The sequence below is a fragment of the Platalea leucorodia genome, assembly GCF_965183815.1.
Source record: "Platalea leucorodia genome assembly, chromosome: 9".
Lineage (NCBI taxonomy): Eukaryota > Metazoa > Chordata > Aves > Pelecaniformes > Threskiornithidae > Platalea > Platalea leucorodia.
The window spans coordinates 17,917,898-17,941,772 of NC_138831.1; the positions used below are offsets into that span (position 1 = coordinate 17,917,898).

General features: G+C 44.8%; 1 protein-coding gene across 1 annotated transcript in view; it reads right to left on the bottom strand.

Annotated features, from left to right (window-relative positions):
* Window positions 1-23,875, bottom strand: part of DNAH1 (dynein axonemal heavy chain 1) — a gene marked incomplete at both ends in the record, with an annotated part of 71,588 nt that overhangs the window by 42,112 nt on the left and 5,601 nt on the right. The window contains 18 exons of the mRNA XM_082321284.1: window positions 968-1,073; window positions 1,637-1,758; window positions 2,471-2,635; window positions 4,381-4,593; window positions 5,502-5,755; window positions 7,617-7,815; window positions 9,370-9,525; window positions 10,612-10,753; window positions 12,186-12,268; window positions 13,063-13,182; window positions 13,827-14,052; window positions 15,394-15,587; window positions 16,736-16,886; window positions 17,884-18,182; window positions 19,416-19,627; window positions 20,474-20,631; window positions 21,884-22,133; window positions 22,673-22,834. Of these exons, the coding sequence (XP_082177410.1) occupies window positions 968-1,073; window positions 1,637-1,758; window positions 2,471-2,635; window positions 4,381-4,593; window positions 5,502-5,755; window positions 7,617-7,815; window positions 9,370-9,525; window positions 10,612-10,753; window positions 12,186-12,268; window positions 13,063-13,182; window positions 13,827-14,052; window positions 15,394-15,587; window positions 16,736-16,886; window positions 17,884-18,182; window positions 19,416-19,627; window positions 20,474-20,631; window positions 21,884-22,133; window positions 22,673-22,834 (3,212 nt within the window). The remainder of the gene's footprint in view (window positions 1-967; window positions 1,074-1,636; window positions 1,759-2,470; window positions 2,636-4,380; window positions 4,594-5,501; window positions 5,756-7,616; window positions 7,816-9,369; window positions 9,526-10,611; window positions 10,754-12,185; window positions 12,269-13,062; window positions 13,183-13,826; window positions 14,053-15,393; window positions 15,588-16,735; window positions 16,887-17,883; window positions 18,183-19,415; window positions 19,628-20,473; window positions 20,632-21,883; window positions 22,134-22,672; window positions 22,835-23,875) is intronic.

The following is a 23,875-nucleotide window of genomic DNA, read 5'->3' on the forward strand; positions in this document are numbered from 1 at the left end:
ATAATAAAGTCTGCAACAGGTGTGTAAAATGACCTCTCCAAAAAATGAAGGATGATTGTATGAAAACAAGAGATTCACATCGCTGGTTTAACTTGAGTGAAGCAAATCAAATTATAGGTAGGATGAGCATTTCTCGTTGCCTGTCTAGGATGCAACCCCTTGATTCCTGTTCAATTCTGTAGATTCAAATCAATTCCCTTGAGGTCAGAGTGCCTGGTTTTAAGAGTAAAATTTTAACAGCTTCTCCAGTGCCCCAGCATATCACTGAAAGTCCCCTTATTTATTCCAATGGCTTTGCACCAGGTTTCCAGTTCAATTTCCTTTCTATTTTCCCAAGCTAATGACTAGAAGATTGGTTTTAGTGTCTGAGCATCGTGGTGGTGCAAGCTGTGACTAGCCATGGAGTCTGAAGTCTATTAGGAATAATGAAGAGGAAAAATAGCTGGGTTAACACCAGCTCCTAAGTAGGGATGAAGGCAGAAACTTAATTCAGTTCAGGCTTGTTCACTCCTTGTCCCTCCTGAGGCTGTCAGCAAGAGTGGAATTCCATCCTAACCAGGTGCCTGCAAGCAGACAGCTAAGTCAGCTATTTCTCTTGGCCTCCACGGTGGGACGGACAGACATCTCCAGAGGGAGTGTCTTCTCCTCCTAAGATGGGTATCTAAGTTGATTCCTGTAAGTAGCCCTTTGCAGATGCCTACTTTTCCCTCATTGTCTAAAAAGTAATTGAGGGTGCCCACTTCATAGGCAGGTGTCTGGCTTTGAAATGTCTAAACTGAGGTTGCTTGAATCCCACACCAGGGCAGGCAGCACCTTGCAATGTGTACGGACAGTTACAGGTTCCCAGGAGATACATTTCCACACAGCAGAATGTGAACACTCCTCCAGATCTCAGCATGCCTCCAAGTTCCCATGACACCAGCTTCCCAAAGGTGGGCCAAGCCGCCAGGGTGCTTGCTATGCCTACCTGTGCAATGTTCTCAAAGCATTTGCGGAGGTGGGGTTGTACAGCAGTGGGGTCTTTTGTCTGAGACAGTATTTCCAGCAGCTCATCGTCTGACAGGAAGTAGAACCTAGAAACACAGAGCAAGGCATGAGGGGAAGCTCCATTTACTGTAGCATCAGGGGCTAAACCCTGGCCAGATGACGAACAAGCCTATTGCTAGAGACACTGTTTCTGACTGCCCACTGATCTCTTTGTGCAGGAGAGTAGCAGCCACAGTCCAGCCATCTACCTTTCTGTAGAGAAAGACTTCTCCATCTGCAGAAGTCAGTTATTCCCATGCAAAGTGGGTTTAAATGAGTATCAAATAATAGAAGTATTCCTTCAGGAATAAGTGACGGAGTTATATGGAGGTTTTCATTTCACCCCATCCTTTCTAGACAAATCATGACGCACAGATATGCAACGATGCTACCAGACTGCCCTTAACTCACAACATTTGTGTCTGCCTGTTTTCTCCCCATCAGATGGCAGCATTGAAAGGCGTAGCCTTGCTTATGTTTGCAATGTCATGACAATATCCGAAGCTTAGATTGTTTTGCTCTTTGTTGGCAAAGTGAACTGGAGTGAGTGTCTGCTTTCATGTTTTCTGAACTAGGGAGTGTGATCCAGCCCACTGAAATTTGGGGTTACCTCGGAAAAATGCCTCTCTTCGTCTCCAGATATTCACTCAGCCCTTTTTGCACAAGTTCGAGTAGTTTGTTACATTTTCGCAGGTTCTCTAGTAGCGTAGGATCAGGGCACAAAGAAATCACCTATAAACAGAATGGAGAACAGAGGAAGCATCAGTATTCTGAGCATGTGGGAGATAAGGCAGCGGAGATAATTGGGTTGCCCAGTGATGTTACTGATAGGATTTAAATGACTCATTCACAGGAGTACTTTCACAGGGATCTGGAGAGGTGTGAGCTTTGTGGGCAAGGAGGGGAAACAGCACTTATGGATGTGACAACCACATTTCTGGGTTCCCCTAAATACCAACATTCGTAACAAGTGGTGACAGAATCCTGGGCAGTGGAGACTGGAGAACAGAAGAGTGCAGAGCACTGCTACCAGGACACAGAAACAGGTGAAAACAATGGCTCTAAACAATTTACAGAGTCAGGCTTGAGGAAGAATCGAAGGACTTATCTTATGGATTAGTATTATATCATGGCTGATTACAAGAGTCACAGGAGGCAGGGAGCCTGTGTGCTGAGGAGAAGGTATCTGGTGGGGTGGACAGCTTGGTCCAAGCCATCACAGGGAATGACTCTGTCTGTTTGGACACCAGAACAAAAGGCAGTTTTTGGACTGCCTTGGAACAAAAGTTCCAAGAGCAGAAACCTAGCACACCGCCTGCATGGTTTATACAGTGCTGCTCGTGCCCATGTCATTAGAACACGCAATGACTCAAAGGCAGTCCTTGTATGAGCACAGCTCCAAGGAGTTTGGGATATCTGCACTGGCTTTCATCAAGGCACACACCTGAGGGTTTTCATTAGCATTCTTCATGATGTTCCTCCAGTCCCTATCCATGGCCTGGTAGCGCTGGCTTTCCAATGGGAGCTGTCTTTTGATGTCCTCTGACCTAAAGATGGGCTCCAAGTAGAGCCAAGAGCGCTGGCAGTTCAGCCATTCCTCTAGGACATCCTAGTTGGAAGCAAGAAGAGCATATCAGGACACCATGCTATGAACCTGTTCAACAAAATCATTCAAACTGTGCACCAGAATGGGTTTAAAAAAAAAGAAAAAAGAAAAAAAAAGAGGTAATGCTTCACTTAGACCTTCCTCAATTCTAAAATCTACCTGCAGTGTCAGGAACTGGAATTTCTTTCTCAAGTAATTAACAATTTCCAAGCAATCCCCTTTGCTAACTGTTGTCAGCAGGCATCAGAATCAACACCCACTAGTTTAATGGGGGTAGTTTAGAAATACGTGTAAGCCAGTACTAAAGCTCAAAGGGATTTTGTCGTGCTAGGTCAAATTTCCGTGGCTAGTGTTTCTATATTTTACAGAAGATAGCACAATGTCAGCACACAGTAAGATGGGAATTTTATTTTGTGAAAAGAGCTTTTTTGGGGAAGAAGAATGACAAATAAAATAGGCCGGACTCTGCAATTCTGTCATATCCTCTCTTCTGCCTGATGTACCTCAGCCCCAGACTTGCCTACAGAATAATCCATGAAAAGACCTTCGAACAACACTCTGAATGAAGAGAAATGAATGAAAAGTTAAATATTTAAGTTAGACACCAGACAGGAGTCCCTGTTTGTCAGTCATTCAAAGGAGTAAGAGCATTAGGTTGGAAGAACATCCTCCTCCTCCTCCTCTGTTTTCAGGCATGGGAGATTGGAAGGTATGGGGAACCTGGTCAACATTGCAAAGCAGCTCAAGTGTTTGACTCCCTTTCAGACTGCCTTAGTCACACGGTGCTATCTACCGTTCCCTGAACACAGGCAGCCACTTGACCTAGTGAGAGGTGGGGTTTCCAGTAATACAAACAACAGTGTTTGCCATACTCCATCAGCTAACCCTGATAAGCCACTTCCTAGAAGCAGATTCATGGGCCTTTAGTGACAGGAACAAATGCAATCAAAAGAAGGGGTAGGAAAGGCAGGACGAAAACATGGACAACATGACAGCCAAAACCACACAGTAAATAACTGAATTTTCCTATGTCACCTACTGCCTTAGGACTTAGTGTAGCATTTCTATATCCTCATGAGACAAGGCTAGCAGTCTGGCAGCCCATGGCCCAAGCACACGCAGATGGTAAGCACCAATAAACAGAATAAGGCAGTTATGAATAACAGATGACAATGGTGCCATACACCAAACACCAGCATCTACACAGCATTCTCCAGCCAGATACTTGTATTGGAATTTTTCTCCTGCAGCAAAATGCTGTATTGCTGGCTGAGTCCTGCTGGGTGCTGAGCATTCAGGCTCTGGTCTGATGAAGAAGTGCTGGCACAGTCTGCCATATCCTACTCCAAACAGCAGTCTTCCATGTGCTTTCCTACACTGAGATGTGAATGATTAGCATGGATTTCACAGGCCCTGTAAGAATCTGTAAGGTCCACTTAGTATAGTATGATTAGAGATGCTAGTAGGACTATTCACAGCAACGGGAGAGTCCTGGCCCCTCCAAAAAGTGTTGCAATAGGCAGCACAAGAGCTGGAATTTCATCACTGCTGTTTGCAGTATAAGGCTCTGAGTTGATCCCCTCTTTTACTAGAGTCAGAGGGCTTCGACAGGCCCTCTTCCTCCCTAAAGACTGATATTCTCTTGATTGTTGTCCTCCTAGTTCCCTAGCAGCAACTGCACAGCATCCATGTTCAAGCACAGCAGCACAGCCCAGCTGCCTGCCTGTGTCCGGGTAAGAAATCAATACCTGTGTCATCTTCAGCTTATTTTCCCATGTGTTCATCCTTTCCTCAAAAGGTTTCTTGAATGGTGAAAAGGACATGCTCTGAATCATGACAATGTGATCATCTAGGAGCTGAGAAGCTTCATCGGTGTTTTTCAGAATAAAGGTATCTGTGTCTTTGTAAATCATCACAGTAAATAAAATGGAGTTCCACTCATTCTCCATCTTGTTGAGTGCCTGGAACAAAGGGACAAGCAATTTAATTTTCAGATACAACCTGTGCAATGGTTATCACAGCTTCCACAACTCTTGTAATGCCCCTCTATAGCAAGTGACAGATTTTTGCTCTTGGATTCCACTGGAAGCTGCAGCTGTGTATTTAATGCATGACACACTCAGCAACAGCACGTTTCCTCTGCATTGCCCATGGACTCAACACCTCAACACTGTCCTGAAAGGAACACCTTTAAGGGAAAAAAGGGCAATTTCATCTCCAGGCCCGTTTATGCTACTAGATGTGCAGAGGCTGCCAGCAAAGTGTCTATTAATGATTATGGTTAATGATGGCTTTGTGAAAGGGGTAGCTATCCATTGGGAACTCACCTGCAATTTCAGAGAACAAAAGCTGCCAGACGGTAATGGCTTTCAATCAAGACCATCTTAGGTCACATGTGAACTGGTGAACTGAAGCTGAAAGACTATCTAACCTATGAATCTCCAGAGCCACCAAGTCTTCCCTGCACTTTTACTGTGTTAAAGGATTTGCCACCTCCGTTTCCAGTCACAGCTAATCTCCCTGACATAACTTTTGAATGGCAGAATGCAGACAATCAATTTATTTTAACTTAAACAGTCACTAATCCCACAGCGAGGTGTGAGACCCAACCAGTGGATCAGCATAACCATCAGGTAGTGCTGTTACGCTACAATTGAAATTCTATGCAAAGCGAAATGACTTATTCTAGTGTGTAAACTCAGTTACGTGGCCATTGCTCCCCTCTCTAAGGGCAGCAGCCTTTTTACTTGTGCTGCAGAATGTGTCTAATGCTCTGGGACAACAGGAACATCACGCAAGGCAGTGACTGCCTGGTCAATAAACGTATTTGAGAAGCAACCAAAGACACAGCAAGTCCCTCTCTCCTCACATTCTCAATGGCGTATTCCTTGCCAGCTATTTCAGCTGCTTTGGTAATGCTCTCGATATGGTCCAGCAGGTTCATGTCCAAGCAGCGACCAACTGTCAGATTGGGTTCTAGCTTGATATCGATGTTAATAGCTTCTGACAGCATCTCCCAGTGCCGGCTTCTCATACCAGGATTGCGCAGCCCTTGAATTAAGGGGACGTATAGTCTGAATTCATCAATCTTGTCTCGAAACTCCATTGCCACACCCTGGCAGGCTTTCAGGGAGAAAAACAGAAGAACATCAGCAACAACAGTGTGTGAGGAAATTGCCTTAAGAAATTTCCTAGAAGTTGTCTAAAGCTTGATGTGCTTGCAGACACATGATATAGGGTAGGTAAGCAGCAGGAGAGAGCCCTGGAAAATCCAGGCTGAAATAATGAGGACACAAAGGCTCTCTCTACATGGCTACTAAGCAAGGATTCAAGCCCACTTCCAGAAGCAGATCTGCCTGTTAGCCAAAAGTCTGTTAAGGCAAGTCCATGCTAAGCAGAAGTGTGCCTTAGCCTAAAGCTCACTGGAAGACAAGAAGCAAACAAATTTAGTTCCTTAATATGGGCCCAAGCATGATGAAGCCCCATCTGCCAACGGATATTTTAGAAGCTCTGGTCATCGTTCCAAGATCTTTACTTCCTTAACAAGATCGTGTTGCGAGTTATCTCACACCCCAGCTCAGGCCATCCTAAATAGAAGACAGACACTATACATAGGAGCTAGAAGTAGACTAGGATCACAGCCAGCTATGGAAATGGAGAGTGTGCAGGAGAGACCCTGCCAGCCTATGGCCACACTAGAGCCAAAGGTACTTCTGCCTCATAGGAAGGACAAGGTCAAGGAAAAGGCTTTGCTCTCTGGGGGCATCCTGAAAGCCCACGTCTCTCCACTGTTCACATCCTGCCCTTTTTCAGCTTGTGCTATTGCGAGTAAAGCAATGGGCAGGCAAACAATATGGGACTTGCTTCCTTTCCAAAATCTGTCTACAGCATCTGCCTCCTTTTATTGCACCTGGCATGGCTGCACTGCACTCACAGCAAGGATGTGACCACCTCACACTCCCTGCTGGGAGGTATGCAAAGACAAGGCAGACTCAAGGACGAAGCATATATTTTACCAGGTGCCAGGGAATATTGCAATGAACATGAGCAGGTATTCTTAGTATTTCTGTTTACCATAATGATTCATAGTTACTCACGCATCCACTCATCACCTCCTCCATTGGGGCTGATTCATGGCATTGTTTAAGAGCGAGTTCAAGTAAAAAAGGATGAATCAAAAATCTCCCACTGCAAAATATATTTCAATCTAAGCCATCTGGCAGGAGATTTTAGAATCAGCTCTAAAGAATGACCAATGCATCTCTGAGAATCATGGAATGGGAAGTTAAGCTACAACAGAAGTCTCAATTCCAGCTTTACTAGGAGCCATGATTAAAAGACCTTCACGTGAATTGCAAGTGCTGGATGCGATCATCTAAACTTCATACGCATTCAGGCAGGAAGGAAAACAGTTATTACATTCCACAGATAATTTCCAGATTTTGCAATTTCATTTTATTCATAACAAAAACAAGATCTCTTCTGGTTTTCTATTAAATTCATTGGCCAATAGAGAAGATAAGATTGGCCAAGAAAACAGCACCTGGAAGACATAGATTCAAGTTCCTTTGCTGCCTGACTTGCGTAAGGGCTTAAACCCACATGTCTAGCCACTGGGCTACATAGTAATCCTCTATGACTAGTGTGGATTATTTTACTTTATATAAATAAAAATTAACTGCAACATAAGAGGGTGGCTTTCATTTCAGCACTATCTTGGGAATTAGGTATAAAAGGGATTTGCAGCCTCGTTGTTTCCATGCCAAACTGGTACTTCAAGCAGCAAACTAGCATCTAGGTGTGAATCATCATAGTTCCAGAAAAAAAGTGGAAAATAACTTTGCTAGCATTTTCTCAGCTGGCTCTAATACACACAACACATCCACATGACATGCTGACAATCCCTGTTCAGAGCACTCTGTGACATTCCTCACATCAAAATGCTGATACACACCAACTTCCTTTCCCCAGACTACTTATCTACCTGGTGAATCCTTGAACTGCTTCACGCATCTCTGCATTGTCTTAAAAGAGTCACTGACATTCTTTTCTAGCTGCTCAGCCTCAATTTCCATGAGAGGATCACTCATCCAGCTCTCATACCACTGCATCCAGTCTGACACTGTAGTCCAGAGATCGTAGTATGGCTGGAAGTCCTTAACCATCCTGGATAGCTTACTGTACTTTGGAAAGAGAGAAAAAGCAAGCATAAGCAACAAGTGTATTCTCCTCTGGATGACAGCTTGCATGTCAAAAGGCCAAAAAAGGCACAATTCTTTTTTGAATCCCAAGTAAGCAATGAGAAAATGTGTACTTCAAGAGGATGTATCAGACTACCTTCTCCTGGGACCACAATATAGATTCCAAGGGAGACCAACTAGCAGAGCTGGGCTTTACACATTCAGGCCAAAATGCATCCAGTGGAGCTGTGCCTGCATCATGTGTCTGGCATGGAAAGCACTCTCTCCGCTTGCTTCTACAAATGCTTTGCTGCAGAATGAGGCGATTTTGATGGGCAGTCCACACACAATCAGTGAAAGCACACACTGCACATCATATTGAAACTTGGCTCCTTACAGTGAAGGAGAAGTAACCATAGACTGAGATGTAGGAAAAGATCACGTGAACTCCACTTCTACTCTGCAGCCAGAGTAGGCTGGACGTGGATGACAATGATTCATTGGCAGCTGAACAGCTACAGGCAAAATGAATGTTTGCAACTACATAAACTGTTGCCTTAGGAGAATATGCTACACTCAGAGCCCAGCCAGCTGCCTGCACACCACTATGCAACCACTCTCATTCACGTCTACATAACTGCAGTAACAGCCTTACAGAAATTGATGCATCTTAACTGCTGCTTCAAGACCTTCCCCATCCAACTCCTCCTCATTAACATCACTCAGATCCGAGTGGGGGCACCCAAAGTCTCTCACAGAAGTGGCAATATGAGGCCCATGAACAGCCCTCCACATTCACCTGGGATCAGCTCTTCTGCCGCACAGTAGAGTGATGGAGCAGTGTGGTCACTCTACAGGACTGTGGAGCAGTTCACCAGATTGTCCTCGTTTCGGCTGGGATAGAGTTAATTTTTTTTTTCCTAGTAGCTGGTATAGTGCTGTGTTTTGAATTTAGTATGAGAATAATGTTGATACACTGATGTTTTAGTTGTTGCTAAGTAGTGCTTACACTAGTCAAGGACTTTTCAGCTTCTCATGTCCTGCCAGTGAGAAGCTGGGAGGGGGCACAGCCAGGACAGCTGACCCAAACTGGCCAAAGGGCTAGTCCATAGCGTATGACGTCATGCTCAGTATGTAAACGGGGGGGGAGTTGGTCAAGGGGGGGACTGCTGCCCAGGAATTGGCTGGGCATTGGTCGGTGGGTAGTGAGAAATTGCATTGTGCATCACTTATTTTGTATATTCTTTAATCATTATTTTTTTCCCTTCCTTTTCTGTCCTCTTAAACTGTCTTTATCTCAACCCACGAATTTTACTTTTTTTTTTTCTTTTCTTTTTTTTTTTTTTCCGATTCTCTCCCCCATCCCACTGAGCACGGGGGAGTGAGCAAACAGCTGTGTGGTGTTTAGCTGCCTGCCGGGTTAAACCACAACACAGATAAACTGAAAGGACATGAAGGATTCCTTCCTGAGGAACTGTGTCTCATTATTTGCTCTACTTATCTCCTAGAAGGCCCAACAAAGATTAGGGTCCTGCAGGTACAGGATCTGACACTTACATTAGTAACTTTCATCCCAAAGATTCTTTCCCTGTTGTTGTAGAGAATTGCCAAATTCTGAAGCTCCTTCAGCTGCTTCCTGACCTCCCTTGCTTTGTTAACCAACTCAGGAGCTTGGTTAACGTCTGTCTGGATGGAAAATCCACCTACAGTCAGCTGGAAGAGAAAAGGCAGGCATGAGGTGTGGCTCTGAAGCTGAGTGCTGCCTCTGGAGATCTCAGCTTCCTGGTGTGCTCGTTGTTACATTCAAAAGCAGGATTTTTATGCTCACAATTTCACCTCCCCTAATCCAATTCCACTTCTGTTTAGACCGCAATGAAAGTGGTGAGGAGAAGCAATAACCACTGGTCAGCTGGTTGAAAGTGCAAATGTGATGATCAGCAGCTTTTCATCTTTGTGACAATAGTTCATCCCTGAGGAGTAGGAGGAATGACTCTGTGCCCAAATTTCTTGCTACTGAATTTATACTGTCATTAGTTATGGAATCAGTGAAATAAAAATGATAGCTCTACTAGGTCACTCAGTTTGTTTCCAAGAATTGTTTAACAACACGTCCAGAGCCTCTCTAATAACTTTTCTGGTTTGTTTTGGTGGTTTGGTTTTTTGTTTGTTTGTTTTGGGTAGGTTTGTTTTTTTTTTTTAATCCAGTGTTGCAGTAGTATTATTTTGGGAGGCCATTTCCAAGATGATCTAGGTCACTGATTACAGCCTTTCCAACACGGCATTTTTTTTTCTGTGTTTAAGAGTTTCTGGTGAAAAATAAAATTCAAACTATTTCAGTAGAAACCAGGGGTATCTCAGCTCCAAAACTCTGCTATTGTTTCAGGGTCTTTTACACGAGATGAACTCCACAACTGAATGCTGTATTTTTCCCCCCTGATGGCAGTGCATCATGGGAGATGCTCTGCAGGGAACAGAGTACAAAAAAGAAAAAGGAGGTGCATGTGTTGCCCAAGCACCAAGAATCAGAATATTGTATCTCAATTAACACCTTCCCAGTGAAAAATCAGTATTTCTGCAAAGAGTATTGTCTTTCACACAAAAATGAAACTTTTAATCAAAAGCCCAACCTCCAATAAAAAAAATGGGGGGGGGGGTGTGTTTGTGATAATTTTTGGTCCAACAATACATTAACCTAAAAACTCATCTGACTAAAATCTCATCTGAAAGTTTCCCACCTGGTTGACCACAAGAGCTTCAAGGTCCCCTTCTCTGGACAGTTTATTGTCAGGGGCTTAATACCTGCATCTCTTCCAGTTTGTCTTGAAAGCCATTCTGATCTATGAGCTGGATTTTGCGAAATTTGTCTTCATCCTCCAGGTGCTGGAGCCGAACGGACTCAGTTTGCATAGTTATTTTCAGTGGCCAGTAACTTGCAGCCCACCTGCACTCACATGATATAACAAAACAAATAAAAAAAAAAAAAAGGCAGGGAGAGAGAGAGAAGCTTTTTGAGCATATGTTTGAAATGCTGAAAATAACAGAATGAGAAAGCCAAGTCCCACCAAACAAGGAAGCTTTACAACAACAGAAACACATGTGGTTTCAACAAAACATTTTTCTCCAGCTTGCCTTGTTGATATGCAGTCCTTGTGACTAGGCTATTCAATTGGAGAAGGCTGGGGAGAAGTGGAGGGCCTTTTTAAAAGAAACAAATCCAGTATGTTGCTGAAAAGCTAGGAGACAGCAAAATAACAGTTGGCATCCAGAGGGAATGTCTGTCTTTGAATGTATTCACAAGGAACTGAAAAAAATGGGGTCAGAGTCTTGGCTTGTGGCTTTTCAGGGCTACTGAAAAAGCCAGTCTCCTGTTAAGCAGGGCAGTGAGGGGCCGGGGTAACCCAGATACAGTGAAGCTCTGGATAGCAAGGCTTCTGCAGAGCGCCCTGGGGAGTGCAATGCAGATACAGCAAAGGCTGCACAAAGTGGCTGCTCATACCAAGGCAGGTTTCTTGGTTCTTGCTCAGCCATAGCCCACCCGTTACTCGATTTGGACTTGTTAGCCTGTGTGCAATGCCAGATGCAAGCTTTGCAGCATTACGCCCGAGGTCACACCCCTCCCAGCTGCCTGGGGATGCAGCTATCTCCTACTAGTTCTGCATGTGCCCAGTCTGGTCAGTGGGCATACAGCTACATCTGTGCTAAGCTGTCCTAGAGCTGAGCTGCTTTCCTGCAGCTTCTGTGGGGCTTCTGCACTGTGCATCCCACATTTCTAGTTTCAGAAGCACTCTGCAGAGACTCAGTGGGGTTGCAGACACACCGGACCAAGTCCATGTCATATGAGAGGTGCTTCCAGGGCTGAACTGACTTTAGAAGCTGTGTAGCTGTGTTTGTGAGCCGATTCTGCTACTGGGGAATAGTCAGGCCCCAATCTGAATGACATAGCCAAGGATAAAGCTAAGAGGAGACTGCATGGAAAAGAAATGCAGTAATAATACAGGGTTCATATTCCTTTCTAGTCCAACGAAAACCCTGGGAGTGTTCCTACCTTGGAAGTGTTCATTCAGTTTCAGACACAGACCAAACTGTGCACTTTGAGACCTTGCAAATGTCCCCAAAAAAACCAAGAGAAAAGAGCTTTAATACATTAAACAGGTTAATAGCTACCAGTTTGCCTTGCCCCAGGCCAGAAGGCAGCATGAACCCACACTTCTTCTCTATAAACTTCATTTCAAGAATTCAGTGCTCATATAGCCTGAGAGGCACTTAAAATTTCTGCTGGAGCCCTTGATAGACACATAGCCCCCGAAGCACTGAGAATGGTAATTGCTGCAAAGTGTCCCACTTTGACAGCGGGAGAAATGCCTTGTGCGCACTTGTCATTGAAATCTTCTTCGGTAAGATTGTAAAGGAATTCCTCCATGACCTTGTAATCTTCCATGACTTCACGAATCAGTTCCTGCACAGGGTGAGAGAAAGAGACAAAAAATAGACACCTTTAGACCATACTGATTCCAACTCTCTGGTGTATACCTCATTTTCATGAGGTGCCTTTGAAGGGTGTTAGTCACACAAGCTTAATGTGATGTAGGCTGCTTCTCTGCTGTGTGAACAGTCGGAATGGATTTACAACCCCTTGTTCTGTGAATGATCACAGCCTTCATCGCCCTCTGTTCTGTATGAATGAAAAGAAGTGTGACCTAGTGGATAAAGTGCTGGACAGAAAATGAATGTTTTGGGTTATCCTCCAGGTTCTTTCCTTGGCATGGACAAGTCAGCTTAGAGCTTGATGCCTTTGTTCCCCATTTGTTCAGCTGGGAGAAGACCTATAAATAACTTTGAAATAACTTGGCACTAGAATGTCCTATTAGAAGAAATACATTAACAGCAATATGAGCATTTGGTAGCAGAAATATTTTCTTGAAAACAACATTAATTTTTAGAAGACAGCTATTCAGTACACAAATGCAGAATGGATAATGAAGGTAGCAAAAAGCATACATAAGTCTTTTATGCAAGATTTTTAACTGCTATTTTGTTTTGCATAGATATTTACATTCATGATATGTCTATTTAAAAATACAAATCTTAGGAATTATAAAGATACAAAGCCAAGAATCTTATGCCATTGCATGCACAGACATCCAAACAAAAAAAATTGGAGCTCTGCTTCTGAGACACCACACATTGCATTGACAAATTTTCTCCTCCTTTCCCTTCGTGTCCCCTGTCCGTAAGGAGAGCATGCCCTACCTCCTGCACAGCCAGCTGCTCAGGGACTTCCTTCATCCACTCCCGCAGCTCAGCCAGCTCTTCGATGCTGTTTGGTTTCTCGTGCATTTTGCAGCTGATGGCTTCATATGCATCACAGATCTGCAGGAGGACACAGCAGAGAAAAGACCATAAAAAAGTGATCATCATTTGCTAATGGGCAAACTGGAAAACCTGCCGTGATCCATCCACTTCCCATTCTGAAGGTGGTCTAAAATTTTGAGTACACAGTCCTGTTCTGTCTTTTTCTTTCCCCAGTCTTTCTCCATCCATCTCATTTGAGCTCAAATGGAATAAGACTGCCAAAAAAAGAGGAAGAGGAACCACAGGTATGTAGCTGAAATGATGACAATAACAGATTTAGACAACCCTCTAGTAGATGCAACTGTCTATATTCTAGTTATCCTCAGAGCAAGCAGAAGGACTTTCCAGTTGTCTACTAGGCTGATCTTTTCAATCCACCAACTCATTTTTATAAGATGGCAGGGTCTTGAAGAATTTCGTCTCAAGAGATACAGCTTTCAGGCACATAATTTCCTAAGTATATTTAATACTTGATTTGGTTGAGTCTGCATATCTCCCCTCTAGTCCTTTTTTTAAATAATCACTCCAATGCAATCTTTAAAATGTCCTCATTAATCTGGCCTCACTTGCTGTCTTTTGGCCATTTCACAAAAATAGCGTCTTCAAAAGCAGAAGGATGAGACAAGACACTGACAGATAATCTATTGAACCAAGTAACTTACATTCTCCACCTGCAAATGGAGGTTTTGAGCCAGTATGTCCAACATGGAAGTGGCAAGTGCTTTGTATTTTTCGGACAGATTTTGCTTAACACTTTCTATGCTGACATGGAAGGGACCAATGACAATAGAACTAGGTAGAGTGTTGTCCAGGTTCTCCTTTTCAGACAAGTGCATGTTTACTATACTCATCACCTCCTGGGCAGATGGACATTGCTCTTCGTAGTCTCTGTAAATAAAAACACCAACAAAAAAAAAGGTAACGTAGACCTTAAGATTATTTGAGCATCCAGGCTGTTCGTAGGATGTCCAGATGTGTCCACCCAAAGGATCAAGACATTATATTAATAACGAGTATGTTTACTGTTATTAAAACGTGCATCTATTTAAATGTATACAACTTTCTGCAAGCACAGACTGAGAGGGTACCAATGCCTTCTAGACCTTACAGCTGAAGATATGCCTACACGGGAAGGAAGGAGCTTTCGTATCACAGTCAAGTACATGAGTGCTAGCTTTGACTGAGCACAGGAAGCTATAGTAGCAAAGCCATCCCATGTAAAATACATTTATTTGGGTGACCAGCCTGCACCGAAGGCTCTGCTTCAGTGTCTTCACTGCTACGGTTACCAACGCCATGCAGAAGAAGCCAGGCTGCCTATACCTTCCTGCACTGCAGCTGCACCCACATAGTGGTATAGACAGGCTCCCAGTTTCAGAAGATGTGTATACAAGACATGGAACTGGTATGTAGCTGAGGAACATTATTGGGGAGCAAGGGAAGGGACAGACTCAAATCTATAATAGGTTGTACAGCACAATAGGTGTGGAGTGGAATAAGAGCACAAAAGCTGCAGAAAAGGAGTGGAAGAAAGAGATGAAAGAGGTAATAAGGCAAGAGGAGAGGGAAAGAAAATGAAAGCACTGGTGTAAACAGGGCAAGATCTGGAGGCACCTGGGGGGAGGGCAGGCACTTCAGTGTGTTCTGGGAAGACACAGGAATTTTGTCAGATGGGATTTGTAAATTGATTAAGCTGGAATAACAAAAGAGAAAAAGGGCTTAATTCCCACTGTTTGGAGAAAACAAGAGGCCTAATAAGAAGACCATTAAATAACAGAGGCTAAAGGACAGCACAGGTGCAAAGAGTTTTGGCAGTGAAAACAACGAGGCTGAAACAAAAGAAAACATTACTTTCTACAGAATGTTATCAGCCTGAACAGATGCTATTTGAAGGAGGTCAGAGTCAAGTATGCTAACTGGATTTTCAAACAGTATGAGTCATTTTTAGGGCCATTAATATCTCCAATTACACTTACAAACATGATAGGAATATGACCGCTGTCAGAGGCAGGAAGAAATTCTCACTGCCACCACCAATGTCCTCTAAAAGCATGGACCATTGCCCATGGCTGAAGGCTGCCTCTGATGGATGCCTGATCTCAAATCCGAGGCACGTCACACACATTCGTGGTCTCAGAACAGGTCCCACATTCTCACACACATCCACACAACAGCTTCTGACAAGGCTTGCTGTTTGGGTTAGAGGTGCCTCTGTCAGAAGCCACTTACCTTAGGAAGTACTGGATGTCATTGTTATTTAGCTCTAAGAACTTCTCATATCTCTTGGCATAGGCTTGGAGAGGGATCAGTGCTTTTTGAATGGCAGACCGCATAGCCTCACGTAGTTCTTCCACTGCTGGTTCATGCAAGCCCACTGACTCCAGCAAGGGTGTGCCTGTGATAGGTATGTTCTCCAACACATACTGGAAGAGGGAGGACAGGGGTCTTTCAGGACTAGCAGAGCTCACCATGCCTCCTCAGAAGAGGGGCAAGACAATCACTATTTCACCTTTGGGAACTCATGCAGTCCATCCTTCTACATTGTGTCAGGAATTGTTTTATCAGTTTTACGTTGCCCCCCAGAAAGGAGGAGGATCTAGGGAGATAGGTCTTTCACAGTAACTGGCAGAAGGATACATATGCAGAAGAGATCTGCACCAGACTGACAGCACTGGAAAAGGTGCTATTTCCTTTATGAGTCTGCTTTTACCAGCTGCCATGCACTCAGGGCAGCCAGGCTACTTAGGACATGTCTCCATAGAACCTGCAGCACCAAAGCAGAGATTGCAACCAGATAAAATAGCTACAGGTTTGGGGAGCTTGAAGAAATCCTGTCAGAATGGAACTGTATTAGCACAGTGCTGTGCTCAAATTTAAACCAGATTCCCAGCTACCTACTTTTGCAACTATCCTGGTTTCAGCTGGGATAGAGTTAATTTTCTTCCTAGTAGCTGGTATAATGTTGTCTTTTGGATTTAGTATGAGAATAATGTTGATAACACACTGATGTTTTAGTTGCTGCTAAGCAGTGCTTACACTGGTCAAGGACTTTTTCAGCACAGCCAGGACAGCTGACCCAAACTGGCCAAAGGGCTATTCCATACCATATGACGTCATGCTCAGTATATAAGCTGCGGGGAGCTGGCTGGGGGACAGCGATCACTGCTCAGGGACGGGCTGGGCATCGGTCAGCAGGTGGTGAGCGGTTGCATCACTTGCTTTTCCTAGGTTTTGTACCTCTCTTTTTGTTGTTGTTGTTTTCCTTTTCACTACTATTTTTTATTATTGTTGTTGTTATTATTATTTTATTTTTATTTTATTTTATTTCAATTATTAAACTGTTCTTATCTCAACCCACGAGTTTTCTTACTTTTGCCCTTCCAATTCTCTCCCCCATCCCACCAGGCGGGGGGAGAGTGAGCGAGTGGCTGTGTAGTGCTTAGTTGCTGGATGGGGTTAAGCCACAGCAGCAACTCTGTCCCTCAGTACAAGCTCAGGGGTATCTATGCCAAGCTGCAATGCACTGAGAAGACTTGCACAGCTATATCACTGTTGTTGCAGAAGAATTCACCTTCTCCAGCTGTGGGACAGTGTGAGTCACCAGGATTCCCTTGTCAAACAGAGAAATGAGGGACTTCTCAAAGCTCTCCACAGGGGGGCTGAAGTGAACACCACTGCAGTCTAGCACAAGGTCTGTTCCAAAGAGTGGATTCCTTTGAGGCCTGCAGTGGGAAGAGATAAGGAAGAACAAGGATGCTCTTTGAGACAATGGTACACAACTATATTGCTCTGGTGCTGGTACTAAAATGCCTACTGGACAGGAAAGGAAAGCAGCGGAGAGGAGGACTGTCCCATGTAGATGAAGGTATGAAACACTGCGTTCTGAATTTACCAGTAAAGACATTGAGAACTCTTGTCTATCAAAGGTGAAGGAAGTGTCAGGATCCCCAAAAGTCATAACCTTATGTTGAGAATTGGAGCTGCTTTACAGAAAAATTTCAGATGCTCTTCAAACCAGGCATTCAGCATCTCCAATATACTCTTAAAATGGATCTTCTGGAAGTTATATTCAGTACCTCCCAATCTTGTAAGTTACCAGCATGGCTCAGGATCAGCTGAAGTCAGTGTCAAGACTTCCACTGATTTCAAGGTAAAAGGCCTCATGTGAGTGGCAGGTTTTTCTTTCTTTTCTTCCTGTTTTCAATTTCTAAACCTTCCTCTTTTAATACCATGAAGGACAGAAATCCTTAAATCAATACCCAAGGGAAGAAAATTCTAGGCACTGTGACAACCTGAATTTGGTATTCTTTAGAGATCCCAGGCCAGATCCTACTCCTGAGGTTTAATCCAAGAATGGAATTAAGCAGCCATGCCTCCTGGTATTCTTCTGGCCCCCAGAAAAAAGCTAGTAGTAATTATTTGCTCCGCCGAGAATGCTGGAAGTGGCTAATCTTTAGAAGAGCATGTCAAAGTAGCAGACCTTTGTTCTGATGGGATGCCTCATATCAGTAATATCAACTTGAAATCTGTACTAACAGAGCAGCCAGCTCTGTGTTATTCTTCCAGACTCAAGCAAATGTGTCAGGTGGAGGACTGGGGGGAACAGCCCAGCCTAAAGCTCCCATACAGTGCAAAGCTTGCTTGCAAAAACAGTTGTTAGAAAGACAATGGCACTACACTTTTCTGCTTTCCACCCTTTTCTTTCTGTCTGTTCCTCACCTGTAGGGACTATTGATGAGGTCATCTCCCCATTCCATGTCCTCTGAGCAATTCAGGGTACCATGGCAAGCATCCAGTAAAAGCTGGGTGAAGCTGATCAGTGAGTTCTGGACCAGATAGCGCACGGAGTCCTGAAGGATGAATCTGATGCGTTTCATCAGCTTATGCAGTTTGGACATCTGGTAGACATCCCAGTGGCTCTGTTCCAGGTTGTACCAGTCTTTGCCTGCATCTCTCAGGTTGCTCTTTACTGCAGTCTTTAGAGCACTGATCCAAGTATCCTTGAGAAACACCTGAACCTAGGGCAAAGAAACAAAGCAAGCTGTGTAATCCTCCAAGGGCTGATGGGAAAGCAGTATGGCGAGGTTAGCTGCTAGCTGGGACTGCTGGACCTTTCTCTGCTGTGAAAGGTAACTGTTCTCTCAGAGCTGTGGCAGCTAAACAGTAGCTCTCAAATTCATGCACACACACGTGGAATCTGAACCTGGCCATACATCTCCTTCACTGACAAAAGACCTACAAAAAGAAAGCCTGATATTAAAAAGCGGGAGTGCTCTATTCTTTCTTTTTATACCCAGTGTTTCCTTTTTGTTCTCTTTTCTATAGAGCACTATCCCTGGAGCTGCCTGTGTCAGGGTCCCTCATAAAAAGTTGTGTAGACAGTATGATGAGCAAATAAAGGACAGAATGTTGTCTTCTCTTGACAAGCGAGGAGAAAGAGGGGAAGAAGCCAAGGGCAGCAGCAGTCTGCAGTGTTTTAATTTATTGAAATACCACCGAGTGTCACTTTTGCTCCACAGGCAGCTGTTGTTTGTGTGTAATAAAAAAACCTCAGTCACTGAGTGGATGACAGCACTGCCTAGCTGAAACAGCATGGGACTGGGAAGGACCAGCACATGCCCTCTGCTCCTGATTTACTGTGTAACCCTGTGCAAGCTGCTCCGTGTGGCCACATCCAGCATGCAATGTACCACCCTCATTTAGAGGGCATGAATATCTTCTGGCGAGAGTTACCACAGAGTTGCAAATTTTTGTCCTAGTCTGTCTACTGCCATTGCAAGCAGAGTTATCTAATTAAGTACATAAAAAACAGAGTGTAGAAAAGCATTACCCCCATGAGTGCCTCAGGAGGAATCAAAGCTCTTGTGCCTTGCAGCTGGAGGGATGGGGAAATAAAACCAAAAAATAGTGGAAACTTTTGAGTGCAAACCAGGACTGTTATCTGCATGGAGACCAGGAGGAGGAAAGAGGGGCTGTAGCCCAATGTGGCCACTTGTTCAACACATGCCTAAGAGCATGGTCAGCACTGGCTGATGCTAACTAGGGGGCTATGGCTCTTTCAGCCCATTCTCCCCACATCCCAAGAAATTTGACATGCACATGCAAATTCCTCCCTGCCCCACCCACAATGTCTCCTTTGAACGCTCATCCATTTTCAGGGAATCGATCTGCAGCTGCTGCCTCTGTCTAATACATACTGACAGCCCTGCTGGCTGCTCCATGTGTTCACCCCCCATGCTTCCTCGGCTCACCTGACTGAAGACCTGAGTCTGGATCTGTTCAAACTCCTCCAAGCAGACATGCTTGGCTAAGGTTGAGTTAAAGAGAGACATGGCGGCTGCCTTGTTGCACTCATCTTGCACCTGTGTAAGGAGAAGGATGACTTGTGGCCTGGTCAGGAGTGAGACAAAGTTGAAATCTGCTTGTCGTTCATCAAAAGGATAGTTTGGGATCCAGATGAGACCTGGCACAGAAAGAAAGAACATGTTATTGCCTGCAACGGCCATCCCAGCTTCTGTTTTAGAGGAAGAGTATAGCCCCTTTTGGGACAGCAGTTGTGAAAAGGACTCTCCTCTGATGCACAGGCCTTACCATGTAGCAGTTTCAGCAGATGGCTGGATGAAAAGACAGTCTCTGCTCTGCAGCAGAGACTTTCTGCAGCCCCCCATTAGGGGCTGAGGGACTGTCTTGGTGCGTGACCTTCCTGAGGCTTTGGCTCATGAAGCTTCCATGAGAAAGAAAAATGGGCTTGAAGAATCTTCTCACTGTGGCTTCAAGGCACAGCTGAGTCACCTCATCTGTGAGAGGCCACTTGTGAACCACCTCAAGGTGTTCCAATCTTTGGAAGATCGAAGCGCACAAAATACACGTGCCCTCCCCCCCCATCTTTTACTGTGGTCATTTTCCTCCAGTTCTGGACTCTAAAAGAGCCTGAGCCCTCTTTCACACCTGAGGTATGCCACAGCTGAGCACAGCAAATGGTGCCCAGCCCCAGCACAGTGCAGAGTGGAAGGCAGTTAAGGTAATTACGCTCTCTTGCAGTTGGTGCCATTAAGGGTACACTTGCAGAGTTACTGCAGCTTTGCTGATGGATGGTAATGTGTTATACCAAGGTAATATGAACATGCAAATATACCCTAAAAAAGAGCAGACATACTCAAAAAGTTTCATGTAATCTCCTGCTGCTGCCCCTTATGAGCCCTAATCATTAACATGAACCTGAGAGTTTCTACAACAAAGCACAAATCCTATCAAAGACAAGAGGTCCTACAACCATGCTGAGTTCAAACTGCTTCGCTGTGTCCCATACCTTTCTCTGGCACTGTCTTCTCCTCTTTGTCTGGCAGGGTGACATAAGAAAATGTCTGAGGTTTGGAAGTGACAACTCTGTCAAAGCTGATCCTGTTCATGGCACGTTCATAGTCTAATCTCACTTCTTTCTCCAGGCAGCACATACGGTCTAACACCCTGTTACAAGACATGGAAACAATGATAACCCATGGTGTTTGGGCAGCAGTATGTCTGTAGCTTTACTGCAAAACCCACCCTTCACTCCCTCCCTCCTGGATTTGCTAACCCAGAAGCCCACCTACTACTGAACGCCTTAGGGGAGCTGTGAGGACAATGAAGCAGCCAGCAAAGCTATCAACTGGACTTTTAATGACAGAGGCAAGTGGGGACCTGGGACTAGGACTGCAGCCTTCTCAAGTGTCTTTTCAGATCAAAGCAAAATCTCCACTGGGGGTGTGCGGGGGGAGAAGCATTAGAGAGGGGAGGGGAAAAAACAAAGAAGCTAGTTGGCAGTTCTGGAAAAGTTGGGCTATCCGAGCTGTCCTCCCAACTGCCTCCTGCTGAACACCTCTTGAAATCAATCTCCTCAGCCAAAACGTGTGTATAAGTGCTGAAATCCTACTCTGTCTGCCCTAGGAAATCATCATTTTTCACCTCAAGCAGGCAGAGTACTTTTCTTTATACCCATATTTCTGCTCACAAACAGAGACTAATTACTCTCCTACTATAGTTTAGGCTGGCAGACCATGCAGCCCTTCACACCTTCCTGTCTCTGAGCAGGGCAATCAGTCATGGCTGATTCCCAGCGACACCAACAATGGCTCATGATTCATCAGCCCAGGGACTCTTAAAATGCCTTCCTGATATAAACTGCATCTCAAAGAGACACTCTATTATATCCAAGTGGAGATCTCCTGTTCTGTTTGCATCATGCTGTGCAGATCTTTTGATTTTAGCAGTTGTTAATAAGTAAAAGAGTCACCAGCAGACAACAGCCCACTCTCTGGAGACAGCTGGTGGTCTGCAGATCAATTTGGCAATGACTGATCTGTTCCCTGAAAGCACAGGGAGACAACAAGGTCAACCATGCCATTTCTGTCCAGCCTTCCTGCTGATGAAGGCCACAACTGCAGGTGTAAGCATGGCTCAGTGGATCTGCATATGAAGTACATCTACTTCATCTCGGAACACTGACAGATCACCCATCCTGTCCATGTGTCCCTGTAGCTCTTGTCCTACCTACTTCTAATGACACTCTGGGCAAGAGAGTGGTGTGCATGTGCACAGGCTGGAAGGCAGATGAGATCCACGGTCTACGAGTCAGATGCTCAAGATCTGCCTCCATTGCCACTTGTTTTGTAGCCCTATGAAGTCCTACAGTGTTAGTGGACTGAAGGCTGAGACCCCAGACATGTACTTGACGCCTTACCTCTTCTCTTTCTTCAGTTTGGGAGTATGCATAGCCAACAGCTTCATTCTCTGCAGGCTCTTCTCGCTGATGCTATTTAGTCCATCTGTGGGCATGCAGTCCACATACAGGTGATACAGTAGCAGTGCCTGTGTCTTCTTACGCAAGCTGTTGGCAGAAACTACCCGCTGTGCAAACACCTGGGGATCTTCGGCCAGAAACAGCAGGCAGACTCGTGGCACCCAGTACTGACATGACAATAGGGCTCTTCCTGGGAAATGAAAGTAAAGCTTACAAAAGTCTACAGGGAAAACAAAACTCAGAATGGCTTGCAATGCTGACAGCAGCTTTTTGATGGACAATATAATTGGGCTGGCTTACTGGAGATCAAAATGAGGGACCAAAGTTGAGGACAGCAAGGGACAAGGAGCATGGAATTAGCAGCATCTCCAAGCCTTTCAAAAGCGGGGTACTTCATCTTAATCTGTTCACATTCCCCCTCAAAATGGCATTGGCCCAGAGAGACCATCATTTAACTTTTCTGGAAGGCAGGAAAGATGGGAGACAGAGGGGAAAAAAAAAGGTATCTCCAAAGGCAAGGCCTCAAACAGGTTGTCAAATTAAGGCATGGAGTTCTTTCCCTGGAGGTTTTTCAGGACAGGTGAAACAGACATGTGTCAAGAGTGATAACAGGGAGAAGAATTAAATTACTTCTTGACATCCTTCCCATCTCTACCTAGGACCACTGTGGGTAATGGACTGGCTCTTGGAGTATATGCCAGGTCCCAAAAGGCCTTACTTGAAACACACCTTGTGGAGTTATTCCTCCATTGAGGATGGGTCTCCCTTCTTCATCGCGCACCAGCCCATTCTTATCTGTTTTATGGACCAAGTAGAGCTCTGTCTCCTTGTCATAATCCAGAACACCAACATCAATCCACTTGTAGACTAACTTCTGGCTTTTGGGGTCCTCTGAGAGAATCAAGGATTAAAACAGGGTTAGTCCATTCTCCTGGAGGCTACAGCAAATGGACTTTCCTGATCAGAGTGGTGATGCTACAGTCAAATCCATTTACTAGTTTGAATCTCGATCAATCTCACATAATTTCTACTGTGATCAACTAAATAATGAACTCAGGTCTTACAGCTTAGCATTTCCAACTGTTTGCACACACCAGAGCCCTCCATTTTCCTCCTCTTACCTCTATGGGTTCCCTGTGGACCATCCTCCCACCTCCTGCTTCAGGCACTCCCACTCATTCCTTGCAGCCATAGTCTCATATTTGGGTCCCGTATGCCCCTACATCCTCTCTTTCAGCCCATACCTGGGGACGCCTCTGCCTCTCAGTTCCTTCACCCCTTGATCCAGGACCCTTCATTACCCACGTGGACTCTGTGGAGATCCCATTCTCCTTTCCCACGTGAGGCTCTAGCTCTGTGTTGCCCTCCACACGAGTCCTCATTCTTGTAATTGGGAGTGGGCGCAAAACCCTGTGCCTTCTCCCCCAGTCTATTATTTCTCTGGGTCATTCCCAAGGCATCTAACTCTTAAATGATTGGATCCTCTTAAATGCTGGGAAGTGCTATCCAGACAGATATATATTTCTATCACTATCAATATATCACTATCAATATAGATACAGGTCAGGACAGCGTTATACTGAAGTTGAGAATGGATGCTGTTAACCATGGGTCTGAGCTATAGGAATTTGCAACAGTGCTGGCACTATATGGATGCCAGTGATCTCACCTCCTCCAGGGCCTAAAGAACCTGACTACTTGTGTGCAGAACAGTCCATTCAACCTGGGGAGTGATCAGGTGTAGTGTTGCCCAAGCCAGCTGCAAGCAGAACTCAGCCATCACGTGCTGGCTGCCTGAGGATCCACACAGCTTATGTTTTATGCTTAGGTGTTCCAGACAGCCAAGCCTCTGGAGGTTGCCCCAGAGCTGCAGTCAGTATGTACGCCAGTTCCGACGCTTTAAAGCTAGTGCAGATGTGTTGATATGAGCTG